This window comes from Protopterus annectens, chromosome 7.part1 (genome assembly GCF_019279795.1).
Source record: "Protopterus annectens isolate FY-2018-M chromosome 7.part1, PAN1.0, whole genome shotgun sequence".
NCBI classification, from domain to species: domain Eukaryota; kingdom Metazoa; phylum Chordata; order Ceratodontiformes; family Protopteridae; genus Protopterus; species Protopterus annectens.
Window position 1 is genome coordinate 183,007,581 of NC_056740.1, and position 25,943 is coordinate 183,033,523.

Genomic DNA, 25,943 nt, shown 5'->3' on the forward strand with positions numbered 1-25,943 from the left:
GCCAAGATGGTAAAGACAGGGGGAAGGAGGGAGGGATGGTTAAAGACAATGAAGAGGGTGGCCTAATGGTTAAGGTGTTTACCTTACAAACACCAAGGTGCAGGGTTTGAGTCTCAAGGGATAATTGGCTAGGCTTAAAATGGCTTGAAAGGGCAGTTAGCTTAGTACTAATTTATGAACCTACTCAGATGGAACATTATGGTGAGTACATAAAATCAAGTAAACTACCAGATAAGTTATCTTCAACCTGTGGGGCAGAGTCCCCAGCTACTTATACACCTAGTTGGCCCTCATGGAAGGATATTCTGGAGCACTGTGGAACCAAAGGATGCCCTCCCTCTAGAAATAAAATCCAATTTATAGTGAGGAATAAGGTATGAGAGGACCAAGTAGCCACAGAACAAATGTCAAAGGAAACTCTACCAAAAGGCTGTGGAAGTAGCCAAAGACCTTGTGGAATGAACTCCAACCTGACCTGGACAATACTAGCCTTTGTCCTTGTAAATCTGAAGGATGCAGAGAGAACCACCTAGCAATGGTCACCTTGAAAATGGGTTTACCCAAAACAGGTTTAGAGGACACAAAACTGGTCAGACTTGCAAAAGGTTTTGGTCCTGTGTATAGAAACGTAGTTATCTACTAACATCTAAAATGCAATTTGCATTAAGCTTTATTTTTGAAGTTTGGAAAGAACACATGTAGATAGTCAGATATTCATCTCAGATGCCACTAAAACAGGGATTGGTACAAAGCAACCCCTGTCCTTATGGAAAAGCCATATATGGAACCTTGACTGAAGGCCTGAAGTTCTGAGACCCTCGTAGCAGAGGTGATGGCCACTAGGAAGGCAGTCTTCCAAAATAGAAATTTAAGACCTGCAGTTGCTGAGGTTCACAGGGGGGGGGGTGCAACCACAGCTTGCAATACCATAGTAAGGTCCCACGGGGGGGGTTGGAGCTGACCCGAGGATGCAAGAAATGTACCTTTGATAAAAGCTTTGCACAATCTGGAAGAAGCCAAAGAAGCCATGTTCTCACCAATGTGGAAATTAGAAATTGCAGCTAGTTCATTGTAGACGAGCTAGCCCCCTACTGAAAAATGTTTACCCAAGCATCAAGGATAGCTGGAATTGGAGCCGTGAAAGGATCAAAATCACTTTGAGAAGCCAAAATGGAAAAGCACTTCCATTTGCTATGGTAAATCTTCCTGGTGGACGATTTAAGCGCTACCAGAATAGTCTTCACTGAAAACACACCGGGAGTCCTAGCAATTAAGGGAACTGGAGCAGCCAAGCCATGAGCTTCAGACTGTCCAGGTTCAGATGAGGGACCCTCAAGGGGTGACAGATCCAGAAGGGGATCCAAGGAGGAGCTAGAAGATAAGACCAGGAGGAAGGGAAACCATACCTGGTGAGGCCAAAATGGGGCAATGAGGATCACTTTGCTCCCCAGCCGACATGTCTTCTGGAGGAACTTTAGAATAAGAGGTAAAGGAGGGTAAGAATAAAGACCAGGAGGCCAAGCATGGCCTAAACTCGGAGGGATTCTCCCAGCAGGTGGTTCAGAGCAAAGAACTCATTGCACTTTGCATTGGCTCCCCAGCAGACATGTCTTCTGGAGGAACTTTAGAATAAGAGGTAAAGGAGGGTAAGAATAAAGACCAGGAGGCCAAGCATGGCCTAAACTCGGAGGGATTCTCCCAGCAGGTGGTTCAGAGCAAAGAACTCATTGCACTTTGCATTGGAAGGATATGCGAAGGGATTGTAGCAAGGCTGACCCCACACTAGAAAGATCTGCTCCACTACTGAAGGATTCAGACACCATTCTTACTATTGGAGATTGCCCATTCCTAAACTCATGGCCTTGTGACAGAGGGGGTAGGATCTGGTCCCTCTGTCTGCTGATGTACCAGACAGACATGTCCGACTGCAATAGTTCCTACAGGGAGAAAGGCATGAAGGGCCTGCAACATTAAAGGACCACCCTCTTCTCCAGAACATATATACAAACTTATCAGGCACCACACGCCTTGAGCTGTCCTTCCCAAGCAACGCCCCCCACTCTAGCTGGGAGGAGTCAGTGGTCACTGTGGCTTGGGCAGAAGCTGTGACAAAAAGTTAGTCCTTCCAGAATTTCTGAATACATCCAGAGGGACTACCCGCAGACTTTGCTTGTGTATCAGTGGAAGATCCAACATAAGCTATTGCACTGCTAGATTCCACTAGTACTCACATAGGTAAACTAGCACACAGCAGAGGTGATTGCTGCCATAGAACCTAGGATTAAACAGACTCATAGCAGTCCCATCTCCCTTAATCATTGCGACATGCATCCCTAAGCTTCAAATTCTCTACAGACAAGTCCTGACTTAGTGTATCTATGCTCCTCTGTACTCTACAGCCTGGACAGGGTTTAGAAGAGACTTGGCTGTGTTGACCAATTCCTAGATGGTGTGCAAGACATAGGAAATTGTCTCTGGTCTGGCAAAGTAGATGCTTGGTGGGAGCAGCAAGGAGCCAATTGTCCAGGTAAGGGTATACCTGAAATCCCTGAAACCTCAGGTGAGCTGTTACCACAGCACCCAGGGCGTAAACCAAAGTAATGGTGGTAGAGACCAAAGGGTAGGGCTCAAAACTGGTAATGACTGGTCCCTAGCCAGAAGCAGAGGAACCTACTGGTGCTTCTGTGCATTTTTATTTAATAGTAAGCATCCTGCAGATCAAGCACATCCACTCTTGCGGGTATAAACAGGCTAGACCAAATGCAACCATCCATTACTTTGGCAACTGACAGATCAGGGTGGACAGGTCCAGAATGGACCTAAAGTCCCCTGTCTTTCTGGCACCAAAAAGAACCTGTAATAGATGCCCAATCTGGACAGATGTCAGGGGACAGGTTTGATGGCTCGCTTCTTTAGTGGCTTGATAACCTCTAGTGCTGCTGCCTCCCTTTGCATGGGTGGCATGTCTGGAACCACAAATGGGATTGAATAATCTCTGGGATATTATCTGAAGCACCCAACGGTCTGACATGGACTCCATGCCATCAGGTGCAATGACAGGCAACCCCCCCCAACTGCCCCCAGAGCAGTCAACCCCTCAGGGCTGCTGCATGGGTCTGAGAAAGGTTTTTAAGACCCAAAATTCTCCAGACCCCCTCTGCCTCTGAGCCAGCATCCATCTTGCCCCCCTCTGCCTCTAGGGGAAGAGCCAGAGTGTCCCAGGAATACTGAGACTTCTGGAACCACATCTTTTGCCCTCACTAATTCCAAGAGAAGGATCTTTGAGGGTTTGAGAAACAGATCCCGACTGCAGACTGGGTCTTCCAATCCTTCACTCTGTAAAGCGTCACAGATGGTCTTTCCAAATAGGGAAGAGCCATAAGGGCATTTGCAAAAGACTCCTTGAAGGGTTCCGTGAACTGAGAATCTGAGCCAGGCGTGAGATCTCATGGCAATACTGGACCCAGCCACCCTAGCCACTCCCTCAGTAGTGTGCAAGAGGTGCATGGACGTATTGGAGACTGCGTTCAAGGTGGCAATCCTCAGAATGTATGCTTGTCCTCCTGCTACATGATCTGTAGGGAGCAACTCAGCTAGTTCCTTAACCAGGTCGCACTGCAGTCGTGCAACATGGGCCAGGTAGTTCAACACCCTTTTAGAAAAGATTGCAGATTCATACACCCACTTCCCTTGGTGATCCATTGTCCTTCAGAATGGACTGAGGAACTCTCCTGGGCTAGTTCCTTCTTGTGGTTGCTGCCACCATAGCATCTACTGGGAACCCTTTATTCCAAGCAGGTCTGCAGAGGGGGGGGGCTTTATCCAGGCACTTGGAATTTTCTCATCTGGTTCCTTCCAAGCCCACAAGGTGACCAAGTCCATTAAGGGATTTGCAGGGGGGGACCCAGGAAGTAAATGGGCCCATGCTGAAGGACTCCAGGAACACAGACTAGTTCAAGGTTTTGGGGCAGACCTCCCCACTGGCAATAGTTCTAATCTGGAGGAACCTTCCCCTTCCTCCAAATTGGTGTCCTCCGTGAGGGACTCCCAAGATGAGTTAGTGCCTCTTGCACGTATGCTTGCCAGGAACCTCACTGATGGGGCTCTGGAGTGGGCTCGCAAACCTGATGTTCAAAGGAACCATCTGGGGCTACTTGATCATGTGCTGTCCCTGCAGGAAAATGATGGGAGTCTCGCTCCAAGCAGAGGGAGTCTGGGCAGGGGTCAATCCACTGGAGTGAATCCTTTCCACCACGTTGGAATGCAGACGGCGAGTGCTTCCTGGGACACCAGTAAGAGTGGCTCTCCACAGATCTGACAAGGGGATTGGAGCCAGACCTGAAGAGAGTGCCAGAGAGATGGCAGTGACCTGACAAGGTTGGCAGACAGGAAAAATTCCATCCCCTCAGATCTGACACCCAGTCTGGCTCCAAGAGGCACCTCAGATCTGAGCTAGTCAGGTCTGACTCACACCAGGTAACTGCTGGCATAGGAGGTAACTGGTACCATTGGCACCAGCCTCCTGACTCCGAAGCCTCTCAGATTCAAATACTCTGGAAACCAGACTTCTGATCGGAGGAGAAATAGGTGTAAAGGGAAGTGAGTTATCCCTCCAGAGGGAGATGGGGCTGGCAAAACCCCCATCTGTATTTGTGTGAATCTCTGCATCGTTTTATCCAGGTCAGCTTTGGATAAACTGTGGGTGGACTGACTATGCTATGGACTCTGACCTGGCAGGTCGGTGAGCCGAAACCCTAGATGACGACCTAGGCTTCTCTGGAGAAATGGAGCAGAGGACTCTGGTTCCCAATGGTCTGAATGTTTGGAGGAGGCCTGGCTGGAAACTATCCAGGGACCTCTTCCTCCTATCTGGCTTAGGCTCTACCCTCAAGATGCTCTCCTTCCACAGGCGGAGGGAGGGTGCTGAAGTGGTCACAGCCATAACCGAAGAGGTAGTGGAGACAGCCACCTCTGTAGTAGGAAGGAGACCCTTCGTTACTAATTGTCCTACGATCTTTTAGGGCTCTTGCATTAAAGCCTGTGCAAATACTACAGTCCAAAGATGGGCTACACCTAAGCAAAGTACAGTTTGGCAGTCGGCAAGAGAATGTTTTGTGGCCACTCTGCACTCTCAATGCTTATTTTGGCTGTTCACCCATCCCAAAAAAAACAGACAAGGCCTCACCACTAACCCACCACACGCTCAAGATCCGAAGAGCTGGGGAGGAGGGAAACTAGAAACTAACACGACACCAGTGAGAGAAACCTACACTAACCACCACACACCCAAAAAACTATTAAATTTAAGCTATAACTCTGAAATCAGAGCTCACAGACCATGATGCAAGCGATGCTGCAGTCAAACGAGATCTGGGGAAGGAAGGTGATGTATTATGGATAGGGAAGAGCTTAGAGCGCATAGCAGATGCTTGTGAAGTTGCCGGCTCTGATCTGTATTCCCATAGGTTGAAGATCAAATGTACTTCAGATCCCAAAATCACCTCCCCAGATTCCAGCATTACTTACAGGTATGCATTTTCAAAGTACAAACACCTGTCAGTCTAGAGTATCCCCAAGGATCAGTTTTTACTGTTCAATTAATCCAACTCCCTTCCAGCTAATCTAACTCACCCCCCCATCCTGTTGTATGGGGACCTACAAATCCAGCACCATCCAATTAGACAGCTAGAATAGTACCCAAAAGTGCAGGTTTGCATAAGAGACCATCAAAACTACAGTTGACACCTTCTGGTGTTCACAAATACCAAATGCAATATTATCTGAGCCTTTCATCTGAAGAGAAGCTAGCAACAAAAGGGGATCTACCGCAGCTTGAATACGACCTGCCTATTTTTGCCAAGCCTCAAAAGAAAACCCAAAACTATATTCTCCACCACACCCAAGAGCTCTATCCTAAAAACAAACTGAAAAGGATTAAGTGAAAGATGCATTCTGAGCCCATCTAATGCAGACCTTCATTTTCTTCTAGTACTTCAAAGCACAACCTTGGGTCAATTCCCACTCCAAACTCAAGCACATCTTCAGTTGCAGAATCCTTCCATACAGAGAAGTCAGCTTCAGTGAATTTAATTTGAGATTTGTTTACCAGGAAACTCCACTGACTAGATACAATTGATATAGTATGGGTGAATAAAGTGCTTAAGACTTGTATAAACAGATTTATAGCTAGGAATATATTAACAGGCTACAGCAGTGATATTACAAAAGCTGTAGTACAAGTAAGGAAGAACACAAGGGAAATTTAAGTTGGAAGTGATTACAATAAAGGTACAAGGGTGAGTATTTTATTTTATTTTATTTATTTTACATTTGTTGACCGGGAAAGTCCGACTGGATACATGTCCATTTTCAGCGGAGGCCCGGGGAGAAAAGCTCCACAGTGACAATAATATAATGCATAGATATAGTAGATCGAGGTAAAAAATAGACAATGCCTAGAACTATGGTACAAAAACAAAACAAAACAAATTCATTTACTATACTAGAATAATGCTATAGAGGAGATTTCATACAGTAAAGTACATTGATCTTAAACATTCTATAGGATACATAACTATTTATACTGCTTCTGGTATACTGATACTCCATCCAGAACTATCCATTTCAGTTAAGAGGAGAGAGAAAGAACTGTGAGAACTTAAACTAGGTCAGGAGAAAGTTGTTAGCAGTAAAAGGGTAAAGAATGTAGAAATGGCAGTGTATTTGAGAAAAGTGAGCAGTGAGAATATGGGGATGTTAGGAGGGCATAAGTAATCTAAGGTTGCTTGGTGCAGATACAATTTGAGTAAAGGTGAGTGCGCTCGGTGGTTTTGTAGTGCACTGTTATGCAAATGGCTGGAAGGCCATTCCAGGTTTTAGCCATTACCCAGGAGTATTGTAGTTGACCAGAATGTAGCTTGGGCTTCTGAATTTGGAAGCCTTTTCTGATCTTTGGGACCTATTGAGATTGTAGGAGGGCAATCCTGTGGTTTTTGTGTGGTGGTTAGCTGGAGATAGTGCAGGAATTTCAGCCAATTTAATGGTTTGAGGTAGTGATGTGCAGATTAACATTTCTAGTTTAGTTTTGAGGGAGGATTGAAGGTTGGCTAGTAATGGGGCACCATAGGAGGGAAGTATTAAGCAAGTACTTGCTTTGTAGGGAGAGGAATGTTTATGCCTGTAGAAGTCCATTTTTTGCAAGTCTTTCTGATGCAAATTTACCAAATGTAAGTCAAATTTTAAGTTGGTCAGTTAGCGGTTTGGTTAACCGGTTCAATTTGTGGTTCTGGGAGAATGTGGAATTGAGATGTTAATGGAGTATTTCCTTAAGAGTGAATCTCATGTGCTTAGTTTTATTTTGGTTTAAAGACAGGTAGTTATTCTGGAGCCATGTCTGACGGTAAATGCAGATGGAGTGATTTGTTGTAGCAGAATTGATCTGTGGTACTGAAGCCCTTTTTGAAAAAGGTGAAGATTCAGCAGAGGTCCTAATATGGAGCCTTGGGACAGTGTGGCTGTGAATATATGGGGATATGGAGTGTTGCCATTTTACAGCATGTTATCAGATAGGTAGCTTTTGAACTAGTTGAGATGGGATAGGTAGTCCAATGTTAGAAAACTAGGGAAGGAGTTTAGAAGTGGTATCAAAGACCTTAGATAAGTCCTGAAATAATTGAGACAAGTCCATAAAAGACACTGGTGCAGCTGAAGTATTATTGCCTGGTCTGAAACCATGCTTGGTTTGACAGGATGTGAGAAGGAACTGTAGAAGTGGTGTACACATTTTCTAGAAGTTTGGAGATCGGGGAATGGAACAGCTATAGGGTTGGAAGTTGGAAATTGGAAATATCTGTTCAAGTACACCCTTTTGAGTAATAAGTCTGCTTTTTCCAGATGTTGGAGCATAGGATTCTTTGATGGATCTGAGAATGTTAATGGGGTAGGGCAATTGTCTGAAATTTTTGCTATTCTGTGGGTATGGCATCTGAGCTGGGTTTTAGTTTTAGAAGTTATGGTTGTTGGTGCAATAGTGTTTGAATTCAGGCAAGGAATTTGATTTAGCCAAGTTTGTAAGGGTGGATGAAGGGGTGTAAGTACATGGGAGTAGTTTTACCTAGAGTGTGTGTAGTAGAGAGAAGACTGGGGCTGTATGCATGCCACAGATGTTATTGCAGCAAGAGGTTGGCAGAATGTGACTAATACTGACAGTGTCCCAAGTACAAGTTGAAGATGTTTACCATTTAATCTGGTGTTGTCTGGGTGGGGTCAAGGATTACTTTGAGCCAAGCTTTAGGACAGAACTAATGGAGGACCAGAATTTAGGGTTGCTAGTGTTTCTTTTGGAGCTTCAAGTAGCATTCTTTCTGGTTTCTAGATACAAGTTTATCTGGTTATGAAGTGTACTTTGTGTTTGCCATAGCTTTCCCTAGTTATTTCCTTAGAAATAACCATGGAGCACAAGATTTTTTTTGGGTGGGTGCAAGGCTAGTTTTTAGTAAGGAAGCATTACAATAGTGCAGGGTGGCCAATTTTTACTAGGCCAGGGCTTCATCTAGGGATAACGTTTTTAGGTTATTCCAGTTTATGCTTTTGGGATATCATGTGGGCCTTGCAGCCAGATAGGTTCCAGCCACGTTTGAAATGATTTTCGTTTGAAATGATTTTTGTGAAAGGGGGATAGGCTTTGAGTAATTAAGCAGGAAGGTGATTGCTTAGAGTTAGGGAGGATCCCAGCTGATCTGAGTACAATCCAGTCCAAGAGGGTTTTCATTGGTTCCATTACATCTAGTGGAGGTAGAGATGGGTGTAGTTGGTACACTGGCACACTAATTATGGACTGAGCTAATTTAGGAAGGAAACCAAGACTTCAGCATTGGAGAATTGTGGGATGACCATTAAGCACATTAGAGAACAGGACAACACCACTTAGTTGGGAGGGAAGAAGGAATTCAAGAGTCTTCTAGTAGGCTTTAACCATGTCTCGGTAGTAGCTAAAATGTTTTAGCAGCTAGCCAAGCATGCAGGCCAGAGGTTTTACTGCAGATACTTTGAAGGTTTATGGTGGTTGTGTAAAGTTTTGAAGCATTTTGTGGTTAGTTGCAATAGAGGGAATTGGAAAGAGTGGGATTGGGATGATGTCACCACATTGGACTAATGTCAAGAAAACATGAGTATGAATAAGAGTTGGTAGTTTGGAGTTGTGGGGAAGATGTATATTTTGGAGCAGAGTAGTGGAGTAGATGTATATTTTGGAGCAGAGTAGTGGAGTTATACAATAGAGGCTGGGATGTAGTTCTGAGTAGCAATTAGATGGGTTATAGGGAGGTAGTTCCAGATGTGGGTTTAGCAAGTATTCATCTGGAATTAAAGTGAGTTGTATTAAAGGGCAGTATAGCATAGGGTAATAGCATATGAAATTGAGGGAGCCATGTTGGTGGGGTATGTTAAGTGAAAGTAGAGAACAGGAATTGGATTTGCACTACCTGCAAGTCCTCTGCACAAAGCGCTACTTACAAATTTGCTATTACAACAGACCCTCTGCACTCCATATTTGAGCATTAACCAGCTTTTGTCCCAACAGTCCTGCCTCCACCTTTACATCCTACACCCCATTTTTCTCCCTCAACTAACCCCTACTCATCTCTGTATACTATCCCCCTACAAACAATGTTTAACTGCACGTAAAAGATCAAATATAGGTTCAAAGCAGAATACTAGGTTTACCTGCTCTAAAGGGTCATTTTAAGCCTAGCACATAAGTAGAGCTCAAACTCAGTACTTGGTAATGTGAAGACCTTTACCAGTTATGCCAAATATGCCACATTCTAACCAGTGTCTTACTGACTGCTCAATGCAGTCTTGGCATTAGCAGCCTCTTTGGAAAACTGAATTTTTATTGTTCTAGTGCATGCTGATCATTTACATTTATAAACTGTATACTGCTAATCTGGGAAGAGCCTGAAAATGATTAATCCAATGACGGATCTACCTACATTAAAAAAAAAAAATCAGAATCACAGGTAGGATACTCTTGTGCATATCCATTTTTCAGCCAATCTTTGAAAATTTTTTTTTTTTTTTTTTTTTTTACTTCTCTGCTTGCTGCATCATTTGATAAGAATGCCATTAAGCATAAACAAGTAGCTCTTGTGACTTTTCCAACACTGCCCTAAGCTTTCCTTTAGAGTTTTTATTTTTCCATTCCTTAATCTGTTTTAAAATTCTATGAACACGTCCTGTTCATAAATTTAACACATCTCCCACATTTGAATAGATTTCAACCTCCATACACTTGGGTATCTGATACTTTGCCAGATACCAGTTGTCTTAGGGCACTTCCCAAGACTAGATTAACCATAATCTGCTTTAAGGACAGTCTACCTTTATAAATACCAGTTCTCTTGCCCTACCCCATTTAAACCTACCTACTTTACTCCCCCCATTTCCTACATTTGTCAAGTTATTTCTGCAAATACAGCCTGTATCTGTATGCCATCTGCTGCCTATATCACCTCTGAAAATTGGGTTTGCCCAGCAGAGCCAACCCACGTAATAGAAAAAGCCAAGCAGTCTGTAGGAATTTAGTGCACAAGGGAAGTGGAAAGCTGGTCTTAAAGGACAGATATGGAGAAATTGAACTATGAACAGGCTCCAGCTGTATACTAGAAAGATGGAAACCGTGGCACCTAATTACCAAACTAGTTCAATGTGGCATTTACGTAAAATAGGAACAAAATGGAGTAACTGAAGAGGATCTATCCACGTCACTTTAATGCATAACTTGCTTTTGGACCGCATTAACAGCAGCTTAAGATACTAAATTTCATACCAGTCTTACCCAAATTCACTACAAAGCTTTGTTTTTTGGACCTTTTTTTTGTTTAAATCCACCCAATAAGTAGAAGCAACTGGAAACTGCACATCTACAATATTCATAGTGTTTGCCAGGAGATTATATTCCTGACTTAATTACAGCCAAAAATGATCTAAAGGCACACAGGCATAAACACATGCAGAAGCTGCCTGTTCAGATGCATGGTGCCCCCATACATCTCCCATCCACAAACTGTAGAAATGTGTTAACCCAATTACTGCTAGCAAGTGGTGCCTTCCAACCGCAAAATCAGTTTGCTCACCGTGAAGGGTACCCACTTAACAGTCTGCATACTGCTACCTGTGCAGACTCCCATGCAATTGTGTTGCAGACAGACTATTTTGACTTAAACCTGGTCTCGAGCTAATGCAACCAGTTTAAGATCCGATTAACCCACCAGGCATGGAGGGGTGTCATCCATATGTACCACCATAACAGTTACCACCACCAGTCCTCCAACCGGTGCACTTCAGAAAGAAAAGGCACTCATTTCTCTCCCTACAATTTTTCCCCCCATTTCTTAAGATGCTACAATGTTGTCAGCCTTCAGCAGTTAATACTGCTTGGACAGCATCACCATTAAAAAGTACAGTTTTGTACCTACCATAAATGTAGATGTTCGAGGATCCACATTGCTGCAGTCCTAACTATTGGGTAGTCCGCTGTCCAGTCGGCCCGAATACCAAAGTATATGGCTGACGTCGGTCACGGCGCATTAGACTGACGTCAGTACGTCAGGGTACTAATGCGCATGACCGACGTCATATCCTCAGTCTTCTTGCCCCAGATGTCAGAAGACCCTAAAAAGACAAGGCCAAAACCAAAACACACCAAACATACCTGCACCAAAAACATATACAATATATACAAAGGTACCAGAATATAAACTCACCTACACAACCACCCCTAAACACAGAGGGGAAGGAGGGAGGGTAAATTGGACTGCAGCAATGTGGATCCTCGAACATCTACATTTATGGTAGGTACAAAACTGTACTATGTTCTTCATTCCACATTGCTGCAGTCCTAACTATTGGGTAGAATCCCAAAGCAGAGGTAAGGGAGGCTGGCAAATCATAAGGAAGCCGGAGCTGATAACATGCCTTGCAAAATAGCTGTGGCAAAACCAGCCCTAGACTTAGAGTAGAGAGGAAGGTGGTAATGCTTAGAGAAAGTATGCACTGAACTCCAAGTAGCTGCCTCCAAAATATCCTTCGTTGCCACACCCCTTAGAAATGCTGTTGAAGTGGCAGTAGCCCTAGTGGAATGAGGCCTAATCCCAGCTGGAATATCCTTGCCATGATGGGAATAACAAAATGCAATGCAAAACCCAATCCACTTAGAAATAGTTTGTTTTGACACAGGCTTGCCTTGAGAATTCAAAGCAAAAGAAACAAACAACTGCTGAGACTTTCTAAAATCCTTAGTCCTGCATAAATAATAACGCAATTGCCTGTGTACATCTAAAGTGTGCAAAATCTTTTCCCCTTTATTTTGGGGATCTGCATAGAAAGTAGGCAAATGAATAGTTTGGTTTAAAGCCACACTAGAAACCACCTTAGGCATAAAAGAAGGATTAGTACGTAATGATACCCTATCCTTATGAAAAATCAAAAAAGGCTCAACCGCCATAAGGGCCTGTAACTCAGAAACCCTTCTTGCAGAAGTAATGGCCAACAAAAAAGCAGTCTTCCATGACAAGTATTTCAGGTCAGCAGTAGCTGCAGGCTCAAAAGGTTGTAGAGTAAGTTTCTCCAACACAAAATTGAGATCCCAAGCAGGAGTAGGAGCTCTACGTGGGGGTCTTATATTCCTTGCCCCCCTAAAAAATTGCTTGAATAAAGGATGTGAAAACAATGTTGGGTCACAATCATAGTGAGCTGAAATTGCTGCAGCATGAATCTTAATGGAAGAGAAAGACAAACCTTTGTCCAATAACTCAGTAAGATATTGAAGAGCCGCACTCAAATTAGGCTCCGAAATCTCCAAATTCTGTGCTGCAGTCCAAAATAAAAATCTCTTCCATTTTTCTGCATACACTTTCCTTGTACTAGGTCTTCTGGCTTCCATAATCACATTTAAAACTTGTTGAGGAAGTTGAGACCTGCTGTCTTTCAAAACAGAATATGCCAGGCTGTTAGATGAAGAGTTTGAAGCTTGACATTGAGCAGATGACCGTCCCTCTGAGACAATAGGTGTGGAATCAAGGGTAAAGGCCATGGAGGCTTCCTTACCAGACTCCTCAGTAATGGGTACCAGTGCTGCCGAGGCCAATCTGGAGCTATTAAAATCATCCTTGGCTTGTCTCGTCTGACCTTTAGAAGCACCTTTGGGAGAAGAGGCAGAGGTGGAAAAGCATACACATGAAGATTTTTCCAACTGAAAGAAAGAGCATCCACTTTCCAAGCTGTGTGATGAAATCCCCTCGTGCAAAACTTTGGCAGCTGGTGGTTTAGTGGAGAAGCGAACAGATCTATGTCTGGAGTTCCCCATGACACTGTCAATTTTGAAATACATGAAGATCCAGTTTCCACTCGTGGGGATCCATGATTTGTCTGCTTAACACATCTGCTAAGGAGTTCTGTGCTCCCGGCAGAAACCTTGCCTGAAGAGTTAGTTGCAAGCTGAGCGCAGTCTCCCATAAAATCATTGCTTGCCTGCACAATGGGTAAGAATGTGTTCCCCCTTGTTTGTTGATGTACCACATGACAGTTGTGTTGTCTGTTAGAATCAACACCTGCCCTGGAAGAAGTAATTCCTTGAAAGCCATTAATGCAAACTGGACTGCTAACATCTCCTTCATGTTGATATGTAGATGCTGTAGTCTGGCAGGCCACTTGTCCTGTATCCACTTTCCATCTAGATGAGCTCCCCAAGCAATGTCTGAGGCATCTGTCGTTAGAATCTGACTTGCCTCTGGCCGGGTCACAGAGAGTCCCTTGTTTAGGTGACATTCCTGAGCCCACCACAAAAATTCCTTTTGAATGCAAGGTATTATTTGAATGACAGTGTCCAAATCCTGGCAGTGCTGTGTCCATAGATTTTTGAGATACCATTGTAGCTTCCTCATATGCAGTTTGGCATTGGGAAGCACCAGAATACAAGATGCCATGAACCCTAAGGCTTGAAGGACTGTCCTTGCAGTCAGCCCGGACTGAAGAGATAATTGATGGAAGTAACTGGAAAGATTCTTTTGTTTGTCCGGGGTTAGAAAGGCCATCTGGGCTGCTGTATTCAGTCTCACACCCAGAAAGCACATGTCTTGAGAGGGTACTAGACTGGACTTTATTTCGTTCACAGAATACCCTAGGCATCTTAGCACTGCTATGACATATTCCAAATGCTGTAGAAGGTCTTCCTTTTCTTGAGCCAGAATCAGGCAGTCGTCCAAGTAAGGATAGATTTGAATTCCTTTTAGCCTGAAGTAAGCTATCACTGGAGCCAGAACCAGTGTGAATACTCTGGGCGCAGTAGATAAGCCAAAGGGCAATGCAGAGAACTGATAATGAGAATTTCCAGCTCGAAAACGCAGATACTTTCTGCAACTTAGTCTTATAGGCACATGAAGGTAAGCTTCCTTGAGATCTAAAGTTACCATCCAGTGATCCTTGCCCAGTAGAGGTAAAAGCTGTTGTAACGTCAACATTTTGAACTTTGGAATGTCCAGATAAGTGTTGAGGATAGATAAATCCAAAATTGGTCTCCACGTGTTCCCCTTCTTTGGTACTAGGAACAGGCGAGAATAAAATCCTAGGCCCTTTTCTGGCACAGGAACTGACTGAATGGCTCCTATTTGGAGTAACAGAGAAATTTGTTTGCGAGCCTCTGTTCTTTGTAGAGGAGGAATGTCTGGCATGCCTTTGAAAGGAGGCAAGGTATGGAAATAAAACCTGTAGCCGTGGTGAATGATATCCAGAACCCATTTGTCTTGGGTAATTAAATCCCAATTTTCTTTGAAAAGAGACAGTCTTCCTCCTAGAGGTGCCGCCAGGCGAGAAGGTACTGGCAGCTGAAAAGGCAGGTCATTGGGTCTGCTTACGAAAGGACTGACCCCTGCCCTCACCAGAAGCCTGAGCAGGTGAACTCCCTGTCCTAGGCCTAAAAGAACCTTGGGCTCTGCCCCTACCATGTCTAGACCTACCCCTAGACTGGGAATCATAAGCAGGATAAGTCCACCCCTTAGTAGGCCAATTTCTACTAAACTTCGGAGGCTGCACCTGCAAAAAATCCTTAACAGTTTGCATAGACTTAGCCTTGTCCTCCATTTTCTTTAAAACTGCTTCCACAGGCGAACCAAACACATCAGACTGTAAAGGAGCATCCAAAATCCTTGTCTTAACATGCTCAGCTAAGTTCTGATCTCTCAACCAGGCGTGCCTACGAAGAACAGAACCAGTGGCAGCCACCCTGGAGGAGGCCTGCACCGCATCAAAACCACATTGCAAGGAATGTTTACCCACTTGTTCAGACACATGAACTAAATCCTGCAACTCTTTACACTCAATACCTTCCGCCAGAGCATCCACCTTAGATTTCAACTGTGAAAGATGATAATTCTGATATTTTAACATGTGAAACTGACAATTCAACGCCCTCATGGCTAAAGTGGAAGAAGTATACACTTTCTTTCCCCATCTATCCAAAGCCCTTGCCTCTATCAGGAGGGACAGGATTTTTAACAACTGAGGCCTTCACACCTTTAGGCCCCTGAGAGACAGTTTCCGGGTCTGCCCTAGGACTCTTAAAAGATACTTATGAGCGTCAGGCACCCTATAATACCTATCCGGTTTAACTGGGGCAGGAGGCAAAGAATCAGGATTCAGGAAGCCTCTGCAAAAACATCTTCCACCACATTCAAAACAGGAAGTATTCCTAAAGGCCTATGCTGGGGTAAAACAAGAATTCCCTAAGCCTTTTCCTGGAATCAGAGAAATCTTGACCTTCCCATTTAAAATGCTCCCTCATGGAATGCAGAGTCTCTGAAAATGAAAAATCCTCAGGAGGAGAAGCTGAAGGAGTAGAATCATCCACATCAGAATCAGAATAAGGAGGGTACTCCTGCAAGTCTTCAGCCAAGACTCAGAAGCCTCGAGCATTGCTCAAAACTCTCAAACTCAGGTTCCACCCTAGGCCTCTTATCAGGAGGGGGCATAGAACCCCTTATCATAGTAATCAAATCCTCTGCCATTTTAAGCATATGTTTCTTAGGCAAAGACCCTGAAGCACTAGGAGAAACCCCCACTGAAGCAAAACTTGGCCTGCCCCTCAAAGAAGCCTTGGAAACAGAAGGGGAGGCTCTAACCACCTTAGGAAGAGAGGGAAGAACAGCCACCTGAGAAGCCCCCTCAGCCTGGCCTACTTCCTGAGAGGATACATCCTGTAACAGTAAAGTCTCTCCCTGAGACTCCAAAGAAACACCTGGCAAAACCTCCGGCTCCACTGAGCCCTCTAAAGAACCGACGTCTGGGACTGTCGGTTCTTCCACTCTAGGCTTTGCTGCTTTGTCCTTGCGTTTTTTAGCCGAAGCCGGCGTCGGAGCATCCGACGGCATTTTATAATTACAACGCTTCCCAAACACTAACCTGGCACAGTCTAACCTTCTCTTAATAGTGCGTTTGTTAAATCTAGCACAAGAGCGGCATCCAACAACGTCGTGCTCAGGCCCTAAACAAGGTATACACAAAGTATGGTAATCCCTATGAGGTATCTGTTTCCCACAAGAAATACAGTTATTCACTTTTTCTGACATCCGGTTAAATACTGAGGCAAGAAAAAACCAAAATATTCCCCAACGGGGTACTTAGCCAACTTTGATTCGGTCTGAAACTCTGGCTTCAGAAACTTTCAGAACGCCAACCTGCACTCGCAAAATTGCTTCTGCATCGGACCATGCGGCAAAAAAGACCGAGGATATGACGTCGGTCATGCGCATTAGTACCCTGACGTACTGACGTCAGTCTAATGCGCCGTGACCGACGTCAGCCATATACTTTGGTATTCGGGCCGACTGGACAGCGGACTACCCAATAGTTAGGACTGCAGCAATGTGGAATGAAGAACATCAAATATTGTCCCTCAGAAAGATAAAGTCCTGTTTTGCTTCAGGCTAGTAACCAGGGCTAGCTGTAGACCACAACAGAAAACCCACCAAAAAAGACCATGAAAATATTTGTGCAAGTTAAACCAGAGAGACTCAAGTCTGTGGCATCAGTTACTTTCAATTTTGATAGCAGTCTGCTAGAACAAGGCATCCAACTTTAACCAGTTCAGTTGGATACATGGTAGTTTGGACAGCTGGCTAGGGAAAGGTTTGCCTGCTGACCTGTAAAGGAAATAAAAGGTGTCTAGCTACTACAAATACCATTAGTCTCTAGCACAGATTATGCATACAAAAATCCATCTTCCAAATTAAATGCCAACTGATGTACAAGGAGATCAAATGATACAGGCACTCAAGATTGCCTGGTGTTATCAAACCTAGGGGCCAGGTGTCCCATGGTACTTCAAAAAGGAGTAAGTTGTGCCCTGGACAGATGTTAAGTTTCCGTTTCTATGAATATCTGTCACCTAAAGAGGACGCTGGCCTAGGCCAGCCCAAAAGCTCAATTATAGCAAAGACCATTTGTTGGGTAGCATGCAAACTATTCAAAGACAGTACCCACAGCTCTACAGTTGGCTCACAATCCAGTAGAATATAATAGTTTGTCAAATGGGAGAAAGGACCCGAACAGATTGCTCAATATCAAAGCCAGACAGGGTAGTCCGCATGGTGTGGAAACTACTGGAAAGGATCAATAAGCACTCCTGAAATGACCTAAGCTGTGTACAAAGCAGTGAAGACTAAATGTTACTACCCTGGTAGTCAAACACCAAAAGCTTTTAGTAAAATTGGAAAGTCTCAAGAGGGGACAGCAATGTTAGAAAAGGGTCCAAGCACTTCTAGATACAGAAGGATCTCCCATTAGAATATTAATCCAAAGTTAAAATCCACTAAAAATCCTGTCACCCGAGTTTTGTACTGCAATCAAAGTGTTACTATGCAGACTGTTTAGAGGAGCTTGCAAGAACAGGACAGCACATTCTCCGCTTGCTCACTTAGTTGCCTGGTACCCCATGCTTAGAGCAGCTAGATAATGGGGCAAAAAAACAATGTAAAGATCTTAGCAGTGTGGCATTCCACTTAAGCTAAACAAAGCTATGCATAAGTTTCTATGGCAATAACCAAGCATTTTTCTCAGAAAAGTTTAGACAATCTACAACACTGCCAAAAAAAATATCAATACTGCTTAAGTTTTCACATTAGCAGGGCTGAAGTCCACAAAGTAATCAATCTCTGTACATTTAGATTAGATTTATTTATGACAAAGTCCAACTAGGCAAATCGCTTTACAGCAGAGGGGCAAGAGCCCTACAAATAGCAAGCGCAAGTAGGTACATGACATGAAATACATAAAGTCAACTTGTGTTCATTATACTAGCAAAGTATAATTGCACATTTACATAAACTATTACATAAGTTGCATGCACTTTGCATGCTACAACCATGGCAAGATTGGAAGTTTTGCCAACATTCCTGACAAATAAGCATCCTTTATAGGAATTTGTTTATTTGTAATCACTCCCATATTTAAAAACTTTGACACTGCATCACAAGTACTCAGTTCTTGATAAAGAAAACTGGTATGCAATTTTGAATACAAACCCACTTTGTTAAAACACAAATGTATGCTTACTGCGTTAATCCATTCTTTAAGGAGATCCCTGCTAGTACAAATAGTTAGAAAAAGGTCTCCATTCATATGGATATTCAAAGAGACTATGCTGTTCTGGATTAAATGCAACCAGAAAGCCTGTAGTACTTCTGTCCAGCCTTCTTGGGACAAATGTTATGCACCCAACAAAGCACTTGCAACTAGTAGCAAATCTACACAAGTCCTGGTGTGTAATCAAAGTGAAAAAAGTGAGAATCTACATAATGTAGCATTACCTGTGGCTCCTGCTTTAGCTTTTGGCTTCTTGACTGGAGGTTTCTCCAAATTGGGGTCAGCATTTTCTCCAACTTTCTTTGCCTTTTTCCCTGAAAGCTGAGAAAGCTACAGTTAGTCAAATATACTCCTTTACAAAATACTAATGCAGCTACAGGGCTAGAGTAGCCAAGTTCTAAATGCTCCCCTTTAAGGGAGCATGAGTTTTTGGAGCAAAACTTGTGATATACAAAGACCACTACAAGTATCCAAATCATTTAAGGCAGCAATGATGTACTGTTAAACTTCAGATGAAAAGTAGTTATGTTCCTGTGACAAGGCAAGGATGAATGTAAACAGCTCATGTACAGAATTACAGTAAAGTGCACATGTGTGTGCACTACACATGCATAGGTCACAGGAACTTGTGGTTCTGTTTTATACACCAGTTCAAGGAGTGAAAGCTCAAAGTAAGGGTTAAGAACCTCAGCACAAGAGTGCAAGTGATTTCCATGTCAGGTGATAAAAGACCTAGACAACTATGACATTAGAATTCCCTGCAACATGTGGCAACCTAAGGGGAGGGTTGGGCACAATTCCTCAAAGACATAGCAGGCTTCTGAATGTTTGCAACCACTCAAGCTGCCAGCTTATGCAACAGCACTCCAAATTTTTAATTTAGAAAATATAGATAACCAGCCAGGGAGCCAGGATCTCATGGCAATACTAGTTCTTGTTCCCCCTCCAATTCTGCTAATGTTTAAGAACCCGGGAGAACTGGGCCCTGTGACTTGAAAGCTGAAGCCAGAAAACCCTGCACTTTACCCAACATGATAGGGGGGCATCTGACTGCAGTATGATCAGCAGTAAGTTTGCATAGGAGCACCCTAACATCCGACAGCATTAAGGAACAGGATCAAGGACTACAGATAAGCAATCATAGGTATAACTACTGGCATTGTTTATGCCCTTTTACAATTGGGGATGAGCTCAGTTTCATGGATTAATTTTATGGGAAGGTATGAAGCTTACTATGGACAGAGGTAATAGTCTGATGCGTAAAAGTACTATAGGGTTAATCCTACCAAGGGGGACTAGGGATGCATGGGTAGAGTTCCCAGCACTTTGACAAGGAGGTCAAAGCAGGCACAGTAGTGGGTCCATACAAGGACCTGCCATTTGTGTTCTCTACATCCCCCCAAATATTAATTTAGTTCAAGAAATACCTGGAGGAAAGAGTACCAACGTGCATTAGAAATGCAGATCACTTGATGGTACAGTACTGAAAATGCAGTATGCTTAACTTGAAAAGCAATCTGAAGTCTTAGCATTACAAGGCCCAGGGCTTGCCTAACATGGCACAGAAGCAGGCCATCAAGCCTGGCATGCTTGGCCAGACTCAGCTGGACAAAGGTTTTCATGGTAGCCTGCTGTTTAGCATGTTCAGTACAGCTTTAATCAGTGAAACTAGATATTTTAATTTTCATTGCTCAGGGGACAGTACACCTTTAGCAAATAGGTTTGGGGTGCTTTCTGTAGTAGATGCATTAGAAAGACATGAGCATTGCCTTAAAGGGCTCAGAAAGGCTTTTGTCTGGGGACAAACTTAACCCTCAAGAAAAACTGAAGTGATGAAGCCATGTCCTTAGCACTTAGTTTTTCATGCAGAGGAGCAGCTCTAGACAGGCATTCGTGAAATCCTTTGTAATGGGTCTGTCTCCAAGATGTTCAATTTAAAAGCATTGGGTCAGTCTCCAAGTTGTTCAATTTAAAAGCATTTTCCTAAATCTGGCAAGATGCCAGAGAAACCTGTCCCCTGACTAAACTACTGCCGATTATGTCACGGAGGTTATTACTTTGTGGAGTTCATAGATGGCCAAAACCTGTACCACAACTGCATATGCTGTAAACACAGGAGCTCCCGACCTGACAAATTTGTTAGGCAGCGAATGGCAGTTACAGAATGAAGGTTAGCATCAGATGCCAATCTGATTAATTCTAGAAGCTGTGTTTGACAGCACAAGGAAGCCATCTTTTTACACAGGTGACAAGGACAGACCATTAGGTAAGGAATGAGATTCTTTTGGCAGTCAGATAAAAAAGGGATACAGTGGATAAAAGTGTACACACCCCTTTTAAAATGCCAGATTTTTGCAATATAAATAATGAAACCACAATCATTTAAAAGCTTGTGACCTACAATTCAATTGAATTGAATCTGTTGGGGGAAAAATAAAAAAATAAACATACAATAAGTTGATTGCATAATACACACCCTTAAATACTCTGAAGCACCTTTTGATTTTATTACAGCATTCAGTCTTGACTACACAGACTGATTAACCCCAAATAAAGTTCCTGTCCCAGGATTTTCCTGACATTTACTCAATTGCCTGCTACAGCAAAAGCCTGCTAGCAAAAGCCCATGGTTCGCAGAGAGCTTACAAAACGGATCTTGTTGAAAAGCAGTCAGAAGGGTACAAAAATATTTCCACAGCATTGGCTATAACATGGAACACAGTGAAGATCAAAAATTGGAGAAAATATGGAGAAAATATGGGACAGTGACATTGGAAATGACAGATGTCCCTCCAAAACTGATGACAAAACAGGTCAGGGAGGCTGCCAAGAGACAGACCACCGAAGGAGCTGCAGGAATTTCTGGCAAGTACTTGTCTAGTACACAACCATCACCCATATTCTCCATATCTCTGGACTATGGGGTAGGGTTGCAAGACAGAAGCCTTCGTTACACAAAAACATCCAGGCCCAGCTAGAATTTGGAAAATACATAGTCTCCCAAAAGCATGTGGGAAAATGTATTCTGGTCTGATGACACCAAAGTTGAAATTTTTGGTCACAATTCCAAAAGGTATGTTTGGCGCAAAAACATTCTGCATCACCAAAGAACACCATCCTCATGGTGAAGCATGGTGATGGCAGTATCCTGCTTTGGGGTTCCTTTTCTTTTCAGCTGGAACTGGGGCTTTAGTAGAGGTGGAGGGAATTATGAACAGTTCCAAATACAAATCATTTATGGCCCAAAACCCTCATGAGTCTGCTAGAAAGCAGAGGAGGCATTTCAGCTTTCAAAAAGACAATGACGCCAGCATACATCCAAAACAGCAAAAGAATGGCTTCACCAGAAGAAAACTCGCCATAATGTTCCATCTGCATGGAATTTGTAGTCAACCTGCCAGTCTCGGGATCCATCAAACCCAAATTGTCACAGAACCACCATTAGCCTGGACAGGACCAAGGATCCCAACAATAACTGTCAGATACAAAGGACATGTCATATCCCAAAGGATAGGGATGGCGATAGGGATGGTTGAAGATAAATGAAGTAGAACTACTCTGATAGAACATTATGGCGAGTACACAACCTCTATCTGAAGTAGTTTACTTAATTTCTCTTCAACCTGCGAGACAGAGCCCCCAGCTACCCAACTCTAGGGAGGCCCTCATGGAAGGATATTAGAGCACTGCAGAACCAAAGGATGCTCTACTCCTAGAGACCAATCTAGTTTATAATGTGAGATGAGGCCCAAGTAGCAGCTGAACAAATCATCCAAAGAGACCAGACCAAAAGGCCACCGAGGTAGCCATAGATATTCTCGAATGAGCCTTTTCCTGGTAGAGACCAACCTTTCTGAATGAGCCTGGCCAATGCATTGTGAAATCCAGTGAGCAACTGTCACTTTTTGAAACTGTTTACCAAAGGGCTTGGCATAGGACACAGTTGATCAAACTTGTGGAATGGTTTTATAACCAACTGCCCATGTACGTCCAGTAAACGTAATTTGTATTCCCCTTTGTTCTGGTAGTTAGGAAAAATCAAATTGATGGTCCGATTAATATTTGCTTCCAAAGCTACCTTGGGAAGGAAGGGCGGGTTAGTACATACCAACGACTATGAAAGATCATACAAGGGACTGAGAGCTTGAAGCTCAGACATGCTTCTAGCAGAAGTGATGGCAACCAAGGCAGTTTTCCAGGTCAAAAATTGTAGATCCACAGATGCCCCAGGCTCAAAGGGGGATAGAAACCAATGCCTGCAACAAGTAAAGGTCCCACGGTGGAATTGGGCCCTTAACCAGGGGTCTGAGAAGAAAGGCACCTTTGAGAGGTTTTTACAAAGTTTAGAGGAAGCCAATGAAGACATTTACCCAAACATGAAAGTTGGAGATTGCTACTAGTTGGACTTCACCATAGAGGAATTAAGTGCCCTGATGAAAAATGCTAGCTAGAAAATCTAACTGCTGAAAGCAGAGCAGTGAAAGGATCCAAAGACCTCTGAATGGCCCATATAGAAAAGTTTCCATTTACTATGATACTTTTCTGGTGGATGATTTGAGCCGCCACCAGAATGGACTAACAGGAGATGACAGACCGGGAGTCCCAAGACTCATGGGAACTGGAGCAGCCAAGCAGCTATCTTCAGACTGTTCAAATCTGTATGAGGGATCCCAGAGGAATGTGAAAGCAGATCTGGGACCAGATCAAAGATCCATGGTGGAACTAGATGAGACCCGAGTAAGGGAAACCAAACCTGTTGAGGCCAGATTGGGACAATGAGGATCACTGTGCTCCCCAGCCTTTGGGTTTTCTGTAGAAACTTCAACACAAGGGGAAGAGGAGGCTATGCATAAAGACTGGGAGGCCAAGCATGAGTCAGAGCATCTCTGGGGACTACCCTCAGTGGTGGTGGTGGGGGGGGGGTTCAGAGCATCACACTGGAAGGAGAAGCGAAGAGATTGCAGCAAGGATACCCCACTCAAGGAAAATCAGTTTTGCTACCGACAGTTTCAGAGACCACTGTTAAGGCATCTGGATCTGCTGAGCCTGTCTGCTACAATATTTGACCGTCCCAGGATGTGCATTGCCACCATGCCCCCTTGTTTGATATACCAAACCACTTGACATGGTCAGTCTGAATTGCAATCATTCCCAGAGGAAGATTAACATGGAGGGCCTGCAACGCAAGAACCACTCATCTCTAGAGCACTGATAGGTCTCAGAAGGGATCACATGCCCTGGACTGTCCTTCCCAAGCAATGGCCCCCCCACCGGTGTCTGGTCACCATGGCTTGGGGGTAAAGGTTGAAAAGGACATCCCTTGAGATCTGGGGACTGAATTTACCAAAGGGAGTAACTGCATGCTTTTGAAATTCTCACTGGAAAAGAAAGGTGACCACTGAACCATTGAGTTCACTGCAGTACTTTTATGAAGGCATGCCATGGGGCGAAGATTTATTGTGGCCACCATAGAACCTAAAGCTCACTGCTTCAGTGGTTGGTAAATGGTTCTGAAGAATGTGCAAGATGTGTAACCAAACTGCGTTGCCTGAGGTGAGGAACACCTGTGATTATTATGTCCAGCCATGCCCCAATGGAATCTAGAATCTGAACCAGGTGAAGAGCAGACTTGTGCATATTGATTGTAATGCCCAACTTGTTGGCTAACTGAAGGAAGGAGTCTCTAGCCTGACATAGTAGATGCTCTAAAGGGTGGTAAAGAGCCAATCATCCAGGTATGGAAAGACCTGAAGCCTCAGGTGAGCTGCTACTACTACCGCCATTACCTTGGCAAACGCCCAGGGGGGCTGGAGGTCTATCAAGCACATCCAGTTTGTCCTGCAGATAAGGCAGACTAGATTGAATAGTGACCCATCTAGAATTGTCATTACTGACCAGTTCAATTGGGACGGATCAATACTGGTCTGAGGTCCAATGTTTTTGGCACTAAACCTGGAATAAACCCCAGATTTGGACTGGTCTGGGGGGGACCAGATGACTCGTTCTCAGCAGTGAGTCTACATCCACCGTTGCTTCCTCTTGCTGCATGGGATGTCCAGAGGGCTCTGTTGGATGGGGAAGATCCTTGAAGGGGACAAAATATCCGCTTGATAAGAATTGCAGCACCCACTGATCTGTAGTGGACTCCCATGCTAGTGGGTGAAATAAACCTAGACTGCCTCTAAAGATGGACAGCCAGGCAACACCTTAGGGTTGCTGTCTGGGTTTATCCAAGAAAGGTTCTTGGGACCTGAAATTCTTAGGACCCCCTCTGCCTCTAGGGGGAGTCTACTGTATTCAACTGCCTCGGGGGGGGGGGGGACAGAGTCATGAGCATCCTGTGAAAATGCCTGAGACTTGTGGAACCAGATCTGGCCTTGCTGATTCCTGGAAAAGGACCTTTGAGGTGGTGAGAAGCAGACCAACAGCAGACTGCCTTCCTGTCGTCCTCGCTCTGGACCAAAATAGGACAGTCTTCCCAAAGAGGGAAGAACCATCATAAGGTCTGTTGGTAAGGCACCTTGAAGGGCTCCTAAAACTGACATGAGCAGGGCCAGGCATGGCACCAGGTGGCAATGCTTGACACCACTGCCCTTGAAGCTCCCTCCATGGCATGGGAGAACAAACCTGGAGGAGTTGGCTACAGATTTTAGGGTGGCCATTTGTGCATTGAATATCTTAGTCCTCTGCCAACATGGCCTCTGGGGTCAAATCCATGACTTCCTTAACTAGGTGTCTCTGGAGTTGAACATATGCCATATAGTTCAGCGCCCTCATGCAGCACTGAAGCAGACTCCCTTCCCAAAATGATCCGTTAGACTCTGGTCATGTGGATGGACCATGGAACTCTGCTGGGAGAGTTCCTTCTTAGGGGCCACCAGCAGAGCATCTACAGGGGACTCCTTGTGCCAGTGCAATTTGTCTGCAGCAGGAGGGCTTCAGACCTTATCTGGGCACTTGGGTATTGGCTCCAATGTCCTATTCTAGATGTTATCGAATCCACAAGTGGATCGGCAGGAGGGGACACCCAAGAGGTACAGGCCCAAGCTGAATGCCTCCAGAAACATGGATAAATGTTGGTTTTGGGGCAGACCACCCCCCTCTGGCAGTGGATCTCCATGATCCTCAGGGGGTGATCTTTGGGAACCTTCCCCTTCATTCAGGTCCATGTCTTTGGTGAGGGACTCTGGGGGAGAGGCCAAGTGCCTCCTTTTACATGTATGCTTGTAGGGGGGCTACCTGGGGAGGTCTCAATAGGTTTTCCAAGGCTGGAATGTCCTGGGGCACTACACCTACAGACTTGTCCC

General features: G+C 44.2%; 1 protein-coding gene across 2 annotated transcripts in view; it reads right to left on the bottom strand.

The window, feature by feature from the left end:
- The window catches only part of LOC122807529 (protein B4), a 205,369-nt gene that overhangs the window by 100,239 nt on the left and 79,187 nt on the right, over positions 1–25,943 (bottom strand). For both annotated transcript variants that reach the window (XM_044078450.1, XM_044078449.1), the window contains exon 3: positions 18,861–18,957. In XM_044078450.1, the coding sequence (XP_043934385.1) occupies positions 18,861–18,957 (97 nt within the window). The remainder of the gene's footprint in view (positions 1–18,860; positions 18,958–25,943) is intronic.